Genomic DNA, 15,943 nt, shown 5'->3' with positions numbered 1-15,943 from the left:
GAAAAATTGAAGTTTTTGAGAAAAAATGTGAAAAATTAGCACTAACGCTCGAGAGCAATAGCACGAGGATCCCAACACTTGAACGTGCAGTAAAAATCTGAAGATGGCTGCCAGAGGCAGGGCTTACGTAGAGGGCAGTCATTGGCTGTGGTCAGTATGACGCAGAGATCAGTGATTGGTTGCTACTACGAAAGACAGATCAGAAACGAAACTGATACTGGTTTTTTCTTTACCGAGGATTCCCAGCCTGACGACGGGGAATATTCATGAGCATGTGAATCCATGCCAGACCCCATGCTGGAGAAGTAATTAAATCCATCCCTTAACTCAGTTTCGGGTAGGAGAGATGCTGCCTTTAACACCACTGTCCAAGGCACAGGACGTATTCAGGACTTTGAGAGCAACAATGCTGAGGCAAATATTTTTTGGCCAAAATATCTATTTTCTTTCCATCTCTAGACGGGGAGGATTGTAATACCAACGACTTCAAGCCAACGGAGGCTGCCTGGGCAACAAGGCTCTTAGGAGCTAGGTGCTTAGATAGAAAATGTGTATCTAAGGGTACTGGTCTGTATATTTTTACTAGCTCTTTATCCACGGCTGGTAAGGTGCACAGTCTCAAAGTTCTATTACAGGGTCTTTTAATGCAGTTTTAAAGGGTATTACAGGCTCCTTATGGGGAATATCAGTTCTATCTTATTGGTTGACTGGTCTAGCAGGGCATCCTCAGGTTTTGGACTCAGCAACTTTCACCATCATACATTCGGAAGGGCATAGGGCTCTGCGTAGTCCGAGATAAACTCCCCTGGAAAGTCTCTGTGCCCTTTATGAGGGCTCAAACCAGAATGAAATGGGGTTGCATTCATCATCAAAAATAGTTTTCATTGACTTAAAGTAACACTTTGATTCTGGGATGTATCTCAGCAGCCTCCTAAGCCTTCTTCAATGCGATGGCCCCTTCAAAAGGGAGTGAGCCACAACGAGGAGTGTCGAAGGTGGTCAACCCTGAAGAGAGGAGTTGAGTCAACTCAAGCAGTTTTCATGTTCGGCATCATACCCAAGCTGGTTGGCCGACTTTGTTTTTGAGGAATCCCTCCTTGCCTTGGAGAGTGGGTACCATTTGTGTTTGCAGTGCTGAAATAGTCAGCGCTGTCTTTGCGGAAAGGTCCCGCAGTTTGAACCCGAACCTCTCCCATTGCTCTGTTGGGGAAGCGTTAGATGAAAATTGTACCTGCTTTTTTTAGTTGGAGACGACTCAGAGGAATGTGTCCCTGTGTCATCTTTCCCTCTTTTTAAGGAGGTCAAAGACGCATGATGGGTCCCACTTCTCGAGTCAGACCATTTTCTGTCATTCTTGCTCCTCTTTTTAGTCTTTCTGGGAGTTTTTACTTTCAGAAAACTCTAAGTTTGTACCCTCCGAGGAATTACATTTGCAGGACGTGCTTCCTAAGGATTTGGATGCTTATCGGCCCAAAGTTTTTCATCATTCACTGCTTAAGGGCCTTCTGGGTTAGGGACTCGCACAATGCAGGTAGCAATGTGTTGGTCAACATCCAAACACCATAGACATAGGTGAAGTGAGTCGGTTAGCAACATTTTCAAAAGGCAGTCTGTGCAGTGTTTAAACCCCAAAGGTTTAGATGAAAATGTTGACACTCAATGTTCTGCGAAGTGTGCTGTTAAAAAAAAGAACTGAAGTCACAGGGCACAGTATGAGCTATACATGGATGCTTAACGCCATGTCCGGTGTCGAGGCGAGTGTTTCATCAAACAATCTCAACTCTGAGGTTGCAAAGTGCTCTGCTGGTTGACAGTTTTCTCAGATTAAGTTTACGCTGTAGGAATATGTCTAAAATTAAGAATCTGTAGGAGGACAATTTTCATTAGCAATAAACATCCTGAAGGGTCAATGACACCCACCAGTCCTGAAATCTATGGCCTCAAGGATCTGTGCCAGAGCCACCATCCTCAACTTGTCCTTCCTTTGAAACTTGTTCAGTAGTCTTGGGTCCAAGATGGGATGGATACCCCTATCCATTTTGGACCTCCCCTCCCTGCTTCTGTGCAGGAACCAGGACTATAACTGCTTTTAGCAACATGGCACACATTTCCTCTAACAGGAGGGTGTCTCGAAGGAGCACTCTGCGAGATGGAGGTGGGATGGGATTTTAATGAAAAACAGAAGGCAATACTCATGTGCCACTATTTGCAAAGTCCATGCATTAGAAGTAGTGATGTGACACTCGCTCAAGAATGTGGATATTCTTCCCCTTATTGGCATTTAACTGGTGTTGGGTTAGCTGCCAGAGAGCACAGAAGAAGACTTTTCTGAGCTCTCCAGCCTGTGCCTGATTGAGAGAAATGTCACTCGGGAGCCTTCATATATGAAAAATAGGTCTTCCTTTGAGTGAAAAAAAAAGCGACGCTTAAACTGTGACTCCTTGCAAAGCCCGCCGAGAAGGTTACAAAGGAGAATGCCAAAGGTTGCTGTACCACTAGTCCCAGTGATTTTGCTCTTGCCTTGGAGGCCTAGCTTTGAAGCGACCCCATCTGCTTTAGTGCTAAAAAGGTGGATGCACATGGTTGCAAAACTGTCAGTAGCTATGATTACCTCTAAGAACAAACACTGTTCCCCAAGTGTCGTGCCACACAGTTTGCTCTATCCAGGTTGGCTTGGACTGCCAGACACACAGCGTCTGTGACATTTGTCAAGATGTAGTTGAAGCCATCCCTGACCTCTTCCCCTCTGGAAGGTGGTCCACTGCCTCAGATGTTTTTTTTCAGATGAGTTAAGTAAATTTCACCAAGGGGCAAGATCTATTGGCCACCACACTCCCCATCCCAAATATCTTTTTCCTAAATGCAGAGAGATTTTTTTACTTTCTCTAGTTGTAGGGAGTGGGAGGAAGGTAGTAGTTTTGATATCCACCATAGCCACCTGAACCACCATCCCTCAAGGGTGGCATGTTTTGACAAATAAGCTGGGTCCAAAGAGACAGACTTGTACTTAGCCAGGTACTTGTCAACTACAGTGGCAAAACAAGCATGTTGCCAAACGAGAAATGTCCTTACTGTAATGTTCTTTCTATGAATTGTTCTACTGCGGATTCCTCATCTTGATAGATATCCATTTGTCCAGCTCTGCTGCTCGGAAATGTTCTCGACAGCGGGCGTTAGTGGACCAAGACTCGGCCGTCGTTCATCAAACCGTCTTGCACGGTGGTCAATCGTCAGCTCCGAAAGTGATGTCAGGTGCCATACATATACCACGTCACTACGCCCCATGCTTCAGTTCCTCCCACTTCCCCCCTCCCACCCTGAGATCAAACGCTGCATAGGAAAACGGAAGGAGGCTAACCATCCTTAAAAAGCAACTATGGAATATAAACCAATAGGTTAAAAACATTCCAATTGGATTTTCTGTTGATTTTAGTAACTGAGATGAGCACCCCAATGCCATCGCCAACGCACTTCATGAAATCAAAAGCGAAGTGCCACAACACTTACTGAGCGGGGACGACTGGGAGGCGTGATGAGGAATCTGCAGGAGAATAATAATACCAGGACAGGACAATATCAGGACAATGGCAGGTCCCTGTTAATAGAGCCTTACGGTTAATAGTGTGCTGGATAGCTTCTACTGCGCTTTGCTGCACATCCAGCTTCTGAGTTATACTTCACAAATTATTATTTTACCTCACTGTTAATATGCTACAGGTACGCCCCTAGCACAGGTAGTCTAATCATATCTAGTTATTTGCAGACTTCCAAATGCCTACCTGCAACAAATAACAGCTTTGCATGACAAGGCCAGATCGAGGAAATACTGCCTCACACCAAACGTCAGTGCATACTTCAGAGATTTACCATCAATTATGAGAGCAAAATCATTTTCTTTCCTTAAAGCGTCACCTAGTGTGACACAATGATGACTTAGGAGCTCCCTTGTGGCCTGAAACAAAACAGATAGGAAAGAAATAAGCAATGCATATTGATCATTAATGCTGCACATACATGTACACCCAAAACATTAGTCACTAACGCAAATGTTCAAAATCGAAAAGGTCTAATAAATGAAACTGTACACAGTCTATGCACATTTGTGACATGAACAATTAAGAAGGAGAAATTACTTAGCGGTAATGTTCTTTCTATGCATTCGCGCAGATGCCTCATCTGATAGATTTCCCTTCCTGCATCAGCTGCTCTGAAACAATAGGGGTCGTAGTGCGGCTCAGTGTTGATCGTCGACTCCCTCATGACTCTACCAAGCCGCTATTAGACTCCAGGTGTGATGTCGCCAGTACATCGCAGTAGATCGCATCACTACACCCACACACCTTAGTTCCCCACCACCCAGTCTTCTCTACCCCCTCGATGTGGTGTGTGAGGAACAGTCACCATATTGTAAGCAACAGACGGACAGTACACAATTGAAACTGCTTATTATTACAAAATGTCACAACATTAAGTTGTCGTACCACCAATGAAGAGAAACTAGGACCGGCAACAGACCACTTTTATAGGGGGGCAGGACGATGCAGAATCTGCGGGAGAAGAATCAATTAAAAGAACATTCCTGCTATGAAATTTCTCCTTCAATGGATTGCATTCTCCCATAGACTCCCAAAGCAGTACAGCGTGTGGAGGCAGCATGAAAGTCTCCAACGAAGAATATTTGCAACACGATCTTCTAAATTGGGCCAAATTCTCTCAATGGCACACTCCTTTGTAATGCAGAGGAGGTCCCCACCCCCTGTTGTAATGCACTCTAATGACGGATTGCAATTTCTCTCCCATTTTCCGGTAGCATTCTGCAATGCAAAGGACTAGCCTTTGGAAAATGGTCTGCTTGGACAATGCCAGGATGGTGAGAAGGCAACAAAAAGTTGGTCACTACGTTTGAAGTTTGCCGTCCTGGCCACATAGTAGCTGAGCGCCCTCTTTGGGTGGAGTCTGTGCAGCATTTCCTCATCCTTGGAACGCTGAGGTGGTAGATAGAAAACCGGCAGGTCAATACTCTGAGAGACGTGAAACTGATGCCACCTTTGGCAGGAATTTAGGTCATAATTTGAGTGAAGCCTTTTTGAAAAAACACAGAAGGAGCAGCCTGCAAGAAAAAGCCTGAAGCTCGCTTACATGCCTTGCTGACGTAATGGCACCAGGAAAGTTGTCTTATGTTTTCTTCCTGGCCCGACTTTCTGGATGTAATTAAAGCCCAGCTTTACTTCCCTGGCCCTTTATTCTTATGGGGAAACTGATCTCACCCTAAACCTATCAATACTGGGAGACTGTCTCCCTTAATGGCTTTCTTACATTAGTTTTTTTTTTTTTTAGCTTCGTTTATTTTAAATCAAGGCAGGATGGCAAATATACAAATCATGACATATCACAAGCAATGCGTATTCAAGTTCTTCGATCCCCAGTCCTCATTTCCCCAGTTAGGCTTCCTCCTTCCCACCTCCCTCTGGCCTCCCCCCCCCCTCATGTTCGGAGGCAGAATTATTTTTCTGGGTTGTCCAGTTCGCCCCTTAGCGTCTATGTGCCTTCTCCCGGGTCCTCTTGGTGTTTCAAGATCCATCGGGCCCTGGTCGGTTTGTAGGTCTGGGCGGGGAAGCGCTGGTCGTATTCCAGCACTGGGCTCCAAACATTCCGAAAGCGGTGGAGCGTTCCCGCCTGTGCTGCCATGACCTTCTCCGCGATCAGGATGTCCCAGAGTTTAGACCACCATTGGGCTATGTGAGGTCCTTCTGGGGATTTCCAGGCCCTAGCCAACACCGTTTTCCCCGCCAGAAGGCAGTGTGTCAATAGTTTAGACTTGGTCCCGGAGCGCGGGTAAATCGCGGGGATCGGGGCCCCCAGCAAAGACTGGTTCAGGTTCCAGAGGAATCGCCGTTCCTGTAATTTGTGCGATGGTCTCTAGGCATGTCCTCCACAACTGTCGTATCTTTGGGCAAGCCCACCACATATGGAAGAAAGAGCCTGGGTGACCACATCCCCTCCAGCTGGCATGATCCACCTGTGGGTTCATGTGGTGAAGTCGAAGGGGTGGGTAATACCACCGGAGGAGCACCTTGTACGCACATTCCCTATTGGTAACGCACATGGAGGAGGTATGCGTTCTGGTCCAGATGTCCACCCAGGTTTGGTCCTCGACCGGATGGCCCAGGTCCGCCTCCCATTGAGCCATGCAGCGGGTCTTTGTATATAGGTGAATCTGTCCCTTTCCTGGAGTTGGAACTTCTCCTTACATTGGGCGAAGGTGAGGGGTGTCTCTCCCATATATAGCTGGTCTATGGTCTCCAGCCCGCCCTTTATCCAGTTCCGGAAATTGCGGGGGTCTGCTCTGGGTGAGAAGGATGGGTTATGGAAGACCGGGGAGCGTGGGCTCAGTCCTCTGGGCACTCCCTTCTGCTTTAGAGCCCAGTCCCAGGAGCTAAGGGTGTGTTTAGTTGATAGGAGGAGGTCTCCCCAGTGTGTTCTAAGGGGGGGCGGAATGTGTGGCAGAAATCGCAAGGGTAAAGATGTTTGTGATTGTTCCAGCTCTACCCACCTGGGGCGGTTTGTTATGGTCTGCCATGCCTGAAATTGTGCTAGTTGTGCTGCCACACTGTAGGCCCTCAAGTCCCGGACCCCCAGACCTCCTAGCTTGGAGCCCCCCAGCATCGTTTTGAGAGGGATTCTCGCTCTCTTACCTTTCCAGATGAATTTCAGCATTTTCCTTTGGATGTCCTTAAGGGTTGGTGTGGGAATCGCTACTGGGAGGGAGGCGCAGGCGTATAAGAACCTCGGCAGTAGGTTCATCTTGCATGCTGTGATGCGCCCCAGCAGTGAGATCTCTTGGGTCTCCCATTGTTTCAAGTCGCCTTCCAGTTCTTTCAGTAGCCGGGGGAAGTTGGCTTTGTATGTGTCTCTTGGTTAGCCGGGATGTGGACCCCTAGGTAGGGGATGGCCTTCTTCACCCATGTCATCGGGCACATCGTCTTCAGTGGCTCCCGTTCTGCTGGTGTGAGCCCGATGCCCATGGCCGAGGATTTGTCAAAGTTTATAGTGAAGCCTGAGACCTCACCATAGGTGGTAAGTTCTCGTATTGCCTGTTTCAATGATGATTGGGCTTCTGAGATCGTGAGTAGGACATCGTCCGCATATAGGGCGATTTTATGTTGGTTCGGGCCGTCCTGCAGCCCTTTAATTCGATCGTTTCCCCTAATCCTTTGGGCCAAAGGCTCCATGGTGAGAGCGAAGAGTAAGGGTGATAGCGGGCAGCCCTGCCGGGTTCCGCATGATAGGGGGATCGGAGCTGAGCTGTGCCCATTAATTCTTAGACTCGTACTTGGGCTCTTATAGTTGGCCAGCACCATTGTCTGAAAAGTTGACCCGAAGCCGAAGGCCTCTAGGGTGAGTTTCATAAAGGGCCAATCTACTCGATCAAATGCCTTGGCTGCGTCCAGAGCCACTAAGACCAGTTTTTGGGAGTTCCGAGAGGCGAGGTCCACCAGGTTCAGGGTTCTTCGTATGTTGTCTCCCGCTGATCGATGGAGGATGAAGCCTGCTTGGTCGGGATGAATGATCTTCGGGAGAACGCGATTCAGGCGGTTTGCCAGGATTTTTGAATATATATTTGCATCAATGTTTAAGAGTGCTATCAGTCTCTAGGGGGCTAGGCTCCTTGGGTCCTTTCCCGGTTTGGGCAGGAGGATGGTGGTTGATTCCTGCATCGATGGGGTGACCGCGCCTGTGTCTCTGAAGGAGTTGAACAGGGTCACCAGATGGGGGGGTCAGTTGTGGCCTGAAAAGTTTATAGAATCTGGTCGAAAAGCCGCCCGGGCCTGGGGCTCGTGTTTTAAGCGACTTGATGGCCTCCTCGACCTCCTCCCCCGTGATGGGCTCCTCCAATTCGTCTCTCGTCGTGTTGGCGAGACGGGGAACCGCTGCCTTCCGTAGATATTCCACCTGTTGCGGTCGGTTCCGAGGGGTTGCCTTCATGATTTGGGTCAGGTAGTCTGTCGCGAGCTGTTGTTTTTCGGGCTCCGAGTATCGGGTGACCCCCTCAGGATCACGTAGGCCCGCAATCGTGTTGACGCGCCTCCGTTTGGCCACCAGGAACCTGTTTGCTTTGTTGCCCTTCGCGTAATATGATTGTTTGGCTTTTGCCATCATTAGGGCGGTTTGTTCCGTGTAGTGGGCTTCAAGCTTCTTCCTCGCTGTTCGCATGATCCGTTGCGTTTTAGGGGACCAGTCTTTTTCTTTGTGGATTGCCTCAGCCTCTCTTAGCTCGTCCTCTAAAGCAATTCGAGTCTGGCGTCTGTTCCGGTGGTAGGCCGCTCCCTGAGCGATGAGGGAGCCCCCGATTACTGCCTTCATGGCGTCCCAGTTATTTGCCAGTGAGGTGTCTGAGGCTGGGTTTTCGTCAAAGAAGTTTTTAATTCCTGTCGCAATCTTGTCTCTCGTAGCCATGTCATTGAGAATCAGGTCATACAGAGACCATTTGCGTGGGTTATTGAGATTGGGGTCCTGAACCCGGAGTTCCAAGAACACTGGAGTGTGGTCGGTCATGGCTCTCGTGCCAATGGAGACCTCTTTCACTGAGGGGAAGGTGTGTGGGGAGATCAGAAATAAGTCAATCCTTGAGAAAGTGCGGTGTACGAACGAGTAGAAGGAGTAGTCTCTTTCGTCGGGGTGAAACACCCGCCATGAGTCTATTATCTCTAGAGACCTGAACAACCGGAGGAGGCTGAGTGCTCGGGCGAAATCGCTTGGAGTCGGGGGGGTGTGACCTGTCTTTAGTGGGGTCGGGAACCCCATTGAAGTCCCCTCCGACGATTGTTTGGCCCTCCACAAAACTAGCAAGGGTTGTGCCCAAGGAGTCGTAGAAGAGTGATAGTCCCGTGTTAGGGGCATATACCCAGATGAGGGTGTATAGGTCTCCCAACAGGAGGCATTTGACTGCTGTGTATCGGCCTTCCGGGCATGTTTTTGTTTCCAGGATTTGTGGGTTCAAGTCTTTTCTAAAGAGAATCGCCGTGCCCCCCTTTTTGCTTGAGCCGGAGGCAAAAAATTGAAGCGGGAACGATCGAGAACGAAGCCGGGTCACATCCGCCGACAGCAAGTGGGTCTCTTGGAGCATAGCTATCGCAGCGTTTTCGTCCTGGAGCTTTAATAAAATTGCCTTTCGTTTGTTAGGGGAGTTCAGTCCGTTAACATTTAGGGAGAGGATTCGCAGAACCTGGTGGTCCAGAGGTGTCCCATTCTCTATCTCTTGAGATGGGGGGGAGTCTGGGTCGATGGTTCAGCTGCCATGTTTGTCACGAGATGTTGTAGTACCATCCTGCACTTGAGGTTTTAACACGGGGCCCCAACGGGGGGCCGCAACTTTAACTGGTGGGTAGACCGACATTGTGGGTACGGGCCTACCCTTGGCCAACGGGGCCGGTTGTCCCATCGTGTATCAAGTACTGTGAGTTTCCAAGGAACGAAAGTTGGAAAGTGTCCATGGAGTGGGTATGAACCGTGGGTATGGTCTGCCGTCTCCGCCCTCGAAGCTCGTCAGATTAAGCGTTATGTGGCGGATCCGAATTCAGGCCGGGTCAGAGGAGACCAGGGAGGGATGTAGTTGAAACCTGGAGGTGCGGGGGGGCGCAATTTTTTGTTGATCCACTGGGTTGATGACCATGGCGTACGTTTAGGTTTCGGGGAGGAAAGCGGCCCGGAGGCCTCAGCTCCCTCCGGGGTTGGTGTGGAGAGTTCCTGGGGCGAAGATGGATGCATGATCCTCTCCGCATCCTCCAAGTGGCTGATCCGGCGTAGGGTGCCTTTGTATGTGAATTGTAGAGCCGCTGGAAACAGCCATCTGTAGCGGACTTGCTGCTCCTGGAGGAACAGTGCCAGGGGTCGGAGTGCTCTTCTTTTCTGGAGGGTGAGTGGTGAGAGGTCCTGATATATTTGGAGTGGCGTGCTCTGAAATGTAATTTCCAACCCTTGGCGGCTGATCGCCGAAATCGCTTCCTTGGTTGTAAAGAAGTGGACCCTCGTAATGACATCTGGGGGGGGTCAGAGACAGCCCCATGACGCGGGCGAAGTCTGTGGTTGCGATCTAGCAAGAGCTGAGATTTATCCAGGTCTGAGAGGAGGGCCTCGAAGAAGCGTCCCACGTAGTCCGCTAGCTTGTTGTCGGGGAAGGAGGTCGGGACCCCCCAAATGCGGAGATTATTGCAGCGCGCCCTATTTTCAAGGTCCTCATGTTTAAACTCCAGGATCTCGCATTTCTGATGCAGGGAGTCAATGGCTCTTCGCATTTCCCCTAGAGTGGTGGCGTGGTCCCGCGAATGGTCTTCGATTTCTCCGAGCCTCTGTTCGGCCTCTGTAACCCTTTGGTCCGTCTGTTCGATTTTGGTGGTGAGTTCTGATAGGCATGAGCGGAACTCCGACTTGATGTCCGCCATGAAGGCTATCGGGTCCCCTTTGGTAGCGAGGTTTCCCCCGTCCTCTTGTTGTTTCTGTGGAGTGAGTTTGGGAGGCTCTTGCTTCCTGCTTTTATCTAGCGTAGTGAGCATGGTGGAGATATCTGCTCCCTTGCCAACCTTTGTTTGCCTAGACATGATGATCGTGTTTGGCGGTCTTGGCTGGAAGGGTTGCGGCGAGGACAAAGCTGTGACTGAGTCGCTGGCTGGATCGGTGGGCCGGGGCGCCCCAGGAAGCACCGAGTGGTGCGTGAAGGGAGGGCCCGCGAGGTCGGGTTTCTCTGGATGGCTCTCGGGGCTTATCTCGTGGCCTCCGTGTTTCCCCTGTCGACCCGGCCGAGTGCAGCCCCCAATGAAGTTCTCATATGTTCACCGGGCAGCCTCCATCTGCTGCTCCTCTTCGGTCCCCCTGAAGCCCGTCGCCATCAGGTTCGTAGTATATTGTTGAGTTCCGGCGCGGCCGCCATCTTGGTTTCTTCGAATAGCGACGGGGGAGCGGTTCGGTCGCTAAATTCTAGGAGAACGCTCCAGCGTTCAGAGGTCATTGTAAGCCAGGTTGTGCCTCATCGGTTCCGATCATCGTAGATGGCATTGGCGACTTGGATACTCGGTCAGAACCGCTTGAATTTGGCGGCGGACATCCCACGGGCGGCCTCAAGGGAGCGACCACATCGATGGCGCTCCAAGCCACGCCCCCCCCGCTTTCTTACATTTTTAAAACTGCACACATCACCTGAAAGTTAAGTGCAATTAGGATACTTTGCATCCTTATAACGTTTTCTTTATAGCTTTGTAGTAACAAATAAAATCTGTTCAGGATGGGCTGGTGGCATCACATATTTTTTTACTTTGTTTTTAACAAAGTTGCTCATCGTAGTGACTACCTTACTCATAATCCCCTTTCCTCCATACTCTGGGACATTCCGTCCTTCGGAATGGGGCCAGAGCATTTTGAAGCATCAAAAAACAATCTTTTGCCCTTTTATTATTACACGGGCCACCGCACATGGCTGTAACCCCACCTTCCTGAGGTCCGCCCAGCGCATTGCCCTTCAGTCATTTTCTATCGACAAAGTCAAAGGACAACTGAAAAAATAGAGGAAACATTTTAGAGGGGACGGCGGACGTATGGAGGAAAGGGGACTATGGACTAAGAGTAAGGTAGTCACTACAGTGAGTAACTTTGTTATACTCCTACATCCCAGTTCCCTTTTCTTCATACTTTTGGGAGATTCCCAAGCACTGACCAAAGAAGCCGGGAGGATGGACATTTCCCTTGCTGGAACAGGTTCTTAAGAACTGCATGGCTGAACTGGGCATCAGCCCGGGACCTCAGGTAAAGACAATAGTGTCTACAAAAAGCAGCGGAAGACGACCACATTGTCATGATCTCTGCTTCCAAAAGATCAGGACTTGCCCGACTCCCTTGGAAGCAGACCCATAACCCCGGTTCCGAGTGCCAGCCAGTCCCAATTGGGACCTTTTGGACCCTGTCCTGGCGCCAGTGGCACCAGGCTCATAAAGATGCCCAGTCCCAGCGCTGGAAGCGCCGGGCTCATAATGCTTGGGTGGACTTACCTGCAGCAGACCATGCTGCTTACTTACCTGCCAGTTGAACCCCTGAACCTCTTCTGTTTGGGACTACTTTTCCTGTTGGGTGGGGCAGGAGCCACTCCCTAGGTTCAGAACACTGGAACTCTTCTGGAAAGCAGGAACTCTTTTCTTACCTAGGTGTGGCTGTGGAAGGAGACACCTAAGCACTACAGGAGGCTATTTAAACCACACCCGATGGATGAATCTTGCTTTGTGTTATTCTGCATTCTCTGCAGCAGAACGCTCATCGTGTCTTCTGCTTCTGATCCTGGGCCTAAGGGAACAAAGGCTTACCATCCTGGAATCCAGTCTTCAGCAGCACCTGTAAAGACAAAGAAAGAACAGGTTAGCACTACGGTCTTCAGTGGCAGCGCATCTCTTACCTGGTCCATCGGCTGTCACCAACGCCTCGCGCTGCATTCCGGCATCTGAAAGACAAAGGCTTACCTACTCTTCGCACGCTCCGGAGGCCTTCGGCGCTGCATCCCGCATCTGAAAGACAAAAGAAGGTGCGTTTAAAGACATTGGGCAACTTTATTACTCACGTGCCATTACTCCTTCCCACGCCGAATCCAGTGGGTATTCCAGCACCCTTCAGCTTCTCTAAAGCTCCGAACTTGTACCTGCAAGATAAAAGGGACAGTTAGTGCGCATCGTGAAGCAGGCTACAAGCGCTTACTTACGTGCTTCCAGGCGCTTCTATTCCTCACACGGGTTCAATCCTCAATTCTCATCAGCCCACCATCCGCCATCGCCGGAACCCTGCAAAACAAGAGATATCATTACAAAAGACTTTTAAGACATTTGAAGTGCCCAGAACTTACCGTTCGTGCAGTTAACGACGGACAGCAGTGCTCTGAGGTCAAGAGGCCTGCACCCTTATCCAGTGAAGAAACTGGTTACGGCACCCTGCCCCGAGGCAGAGAGAGAGCTCGGCGTTCACTTACCTAAGACATCTTATTCTTCAAGTCAGACATACAGTGCACAGAGGTCCAGCCCAAAGAGCCAACCGTGTGTTACACATCACCTTTGAAGATACGGCATTCACCCAGTCAAGACCGGCGCCTCTGCGGGAATCAGGTGAGCGTTACACACATAGCAGCTTTGGCTATGGACTCCCAAGAGCAGCCGCTTTGCCACAACCCAAATGTGCATGAATGCCCTTTGGGGGCTGAAGGCCTTGAATTGTATAAGCCTCTGAGAAAAATGAGGTGGTCCATCGTGAAATGGATGCTTTTGAAGCCGGTTTCCCTTTTGAGTCCCTGAAAATAACAGTTGTGGGGAGCTTCTGAAATCGCTTGTCCTTTCAAGGTAAAACTTCAGAGCTCTTCTGACATCCAGGTTATGTAGAACCCTTACAAGCTTCCGATACCGGGTTCGGGAAGAAAACTAGAAGGGATATTGACTGGTTTATGTGGAACTCCGAGATGATTTTTGGAAGGAAAGAAGGATGAGTGCAAAGCACAACCATAAAGGTCAAGAACGGGTTTCGACAGAGAGCTTGGAGCTCGCTTATTCTTCTTGCAGATGTTTATGCAATTAAAAGGGCCACTTTCCAGGAGAGAGGCCACTTTCCAGGAGAGAAAGTTGAGCTTTGTAGTGGCCGGTGTTTCAAATGACTTGTGGCACATACCGGTAAGCACCATGTTTAGATTCCATTTTGACAAAATTGAAGCCATTTACTTTTGTACTGTGCTCTTGTAGAGGGCTTACGTGCTGCCTGGATTATGCACATATCCTCCGAAAGGTTAAATTGCGCAAAGGCCCTGAACTCAGGCACCAGGATGCCAAGTTGAAGGATTGTGGTAAGGGGTGCCACACATGGTGATTGCTCTGGTGCAGGAGACTGGGGATCTGTGGTAACTTGATTGGGTCGCATATTGATAGGTGCTGAAGCTCAGAACTAGAACCTAGATGGCCACCAAGGAGCTATGAACAGGAGAGTGCAGTTGGAGGCACTCCTGAGCTTCTTAAGCGAACGATGAATCAGCAGAGGAGGAAAGGTAAAGAAGGTACTCCGAGACCATTACTGGAAGCATAGAGTGGTAGTTTCCTGTTGGTTGTAGTCGCAAATAGGTCCACTGTTGGAGAGCCCCATTGCTGGAAAAGCTTGGCAAGAACATTGCTGTTCATTTCCCACAGACTGGCGGCTCAGGGAATCTGCTGCAACATTGATCTGTCCCAGAATGTGCACGGGCTGTAGCCAGATACTGGGCCTAATTACGAGTCTGGCGGTAGCTGTGCCAGAAATACCGGCAGCCTGCCGCCGGACCAGAAATTCCATTCCGCCTCCGTGATTGCAAGAATCACTGGGTCATTACAACCCCGGTGACCTGGTAAGTCTGGATGCGGAATTCTGTTAAGCCCCATTCCCATGGAGTACCATAGGACTCCATGGGGATGGGGACCATGGAAACACTGGTTCCGTCTATGACAGAGCAGGTGTTTCCATGTCCGCCTGCATGCGGGTGGTGTTACTTCCGCCAGGTCAGACCTGGCGGGAGTGACACCTCCCACCGGCAGGACTCGGAATCAGCCGGTCCGGAAACAACGGTGGCAGCAGATTCACTGCCACCGTTGTTTCCGGACCGGCTGATTTGTAATGAGGCTCATTGTGTTGGACTGCCCAATTCCAAATCTGGATGGCTAGATCCACCAGGGGAGGCACCCTGGTGACCCCTTGTTTGTTGACGTAGAACAGAGCCACCAAATTATCTGGAAGGAGGTTCCCACTGAAAGGGTGTTGGAGGTTGTCCATCATTGAAGAGTCACCGTCATGGAAGATGGGATCAGTGTCATTTGTGGAGTCTGGGTTTAAAGCTTGGGACCAGCAGCTCCGCAGGGCTAGCTAGGTGCACCTCATTTTCAGTCTTGCAAGAGGCAGAGCTAGAACACATGAAACCATCAGGCCAAGGAGTCCCTGGAACCACCATGCTAACCTGTGAGAGGAGTTCAGGAAAAGATGGCACATGGTTGATAAATCTGTAATTCTGTCTTCTGTTAGGAAAACTCTGGCACTGACAGTATCCCAACGGAAACCTAGAAATATCAGGTATTGAGCCACCGTCATGGACTATTTCCACCAGTTCAATGACAGCCCCAGTTGGAATAGGAGCTGGAAGAGAGACTGAAGATTGGCTGCTGCAGCCCGGGGTCAAGGACTCCGCGGAAGCCAGCCAATCGTCTAAACATAGATAGACATGAACCCCCTGCAGTCTGAGGAACACTGCAATGACCGCCAACATCTTTGTAAAAACATGCAGTGCTGAACTGAGACCAAACGGCAACACTCAATATTGGAAATGTTCAGTTCTCACAGAAAACTGAAGGTATTTCCGATTTGGGAGCCAAATCAGGATGTGCATATAATCGTCCTGGAGATCTACCACACTGAGCCAATCACCCTTCCGGAGAGAGGACCTTATCTGGCTGTGCGTGATCATCTTGAATTTCTCTTGGGGAAGGAAAAAGTTGGAGAGGTTGAGGATAGTGCACAGGCCAGCCCGGTTGGGCTTGGACACTGTAAACAGATGGGAGTAATAGGCCTCTCCTTGCTCCAACAAGGGAACATGTTCTACTGCTCTGAGGTTCAGACGTTTTTGTACCTCGGCTCTGAGGGATGGAGACCTAGTCTGGTAAAGAGGAGGGTGGGAAGATGGGGGTATGAGGCGATATACGCCCTTCCATCAGAGTCTTGTGTGACCAATGGAAAACATAATTTGGATGATTTATCAGGGACGATACCCCCTGTTGCAGAGCAGGAGGCTGACAACCAAGAGGAAAAACTGCCACGTTGTCTTTGTTGCTTGCGTTGAAGCCCACCAGAGGAACCTTCTGCGCGGTGTGCTCGATGCTCCTGGAAACCTCCAAATCCTGAAAAGGACCTTGTC

The 15,943-nt window shown here is 49.8% G+C and overlaps 1 protein-coding gene across 4 annotated transcripts in view; it reads right to left on the bottom strand.

Annotated features, from left to right (window-relative positions):
* The window catches only part of ATP8A1 (ATPase phospholipid transporting 8A1), a 1,730,029-nt gene that overhangs the window by 480,612 nt on the left and 1,233,474 nt on the right, over nucleotides 1-15,943 (bottom strand). For all 4 annotated transcript variants that reach the window (XM_069631739.1, XM_069631741.1, XM_069631738.1 and 1 more), the window contains one exon: nucleotides 3,780-3,952. In XM_069631739.1, the coding sequence (XP_069487840.1) occupies nucleotides 3,780-3,952 (173 nt within the window). The remainder of the gene's footprint in view (nucleotides 1-3,779; nucleotides 3,953-15,943) is intronic.

This window comes from Ambystoma mexicanum, chromosome 6q, assembly GCF_040938575.1.
Source record: "Ambystoma mexicanum isolate Mex_15411 chromosome 6q, UKY_AmexF1_1, whole genome shotgun sequence".
Taxonomy (NCBI): Eukaryota; Metazoa; Chordata; class Amphibia; order Caudata; family Ambystomatidae; genus Ambystoma; species Ambystoma mexicanum.
The sequence above is the reverse complement of the archived record's forward strand: the minus strand, read 5'-3'. Positions and strand labels throughout refer to the sequence as shown.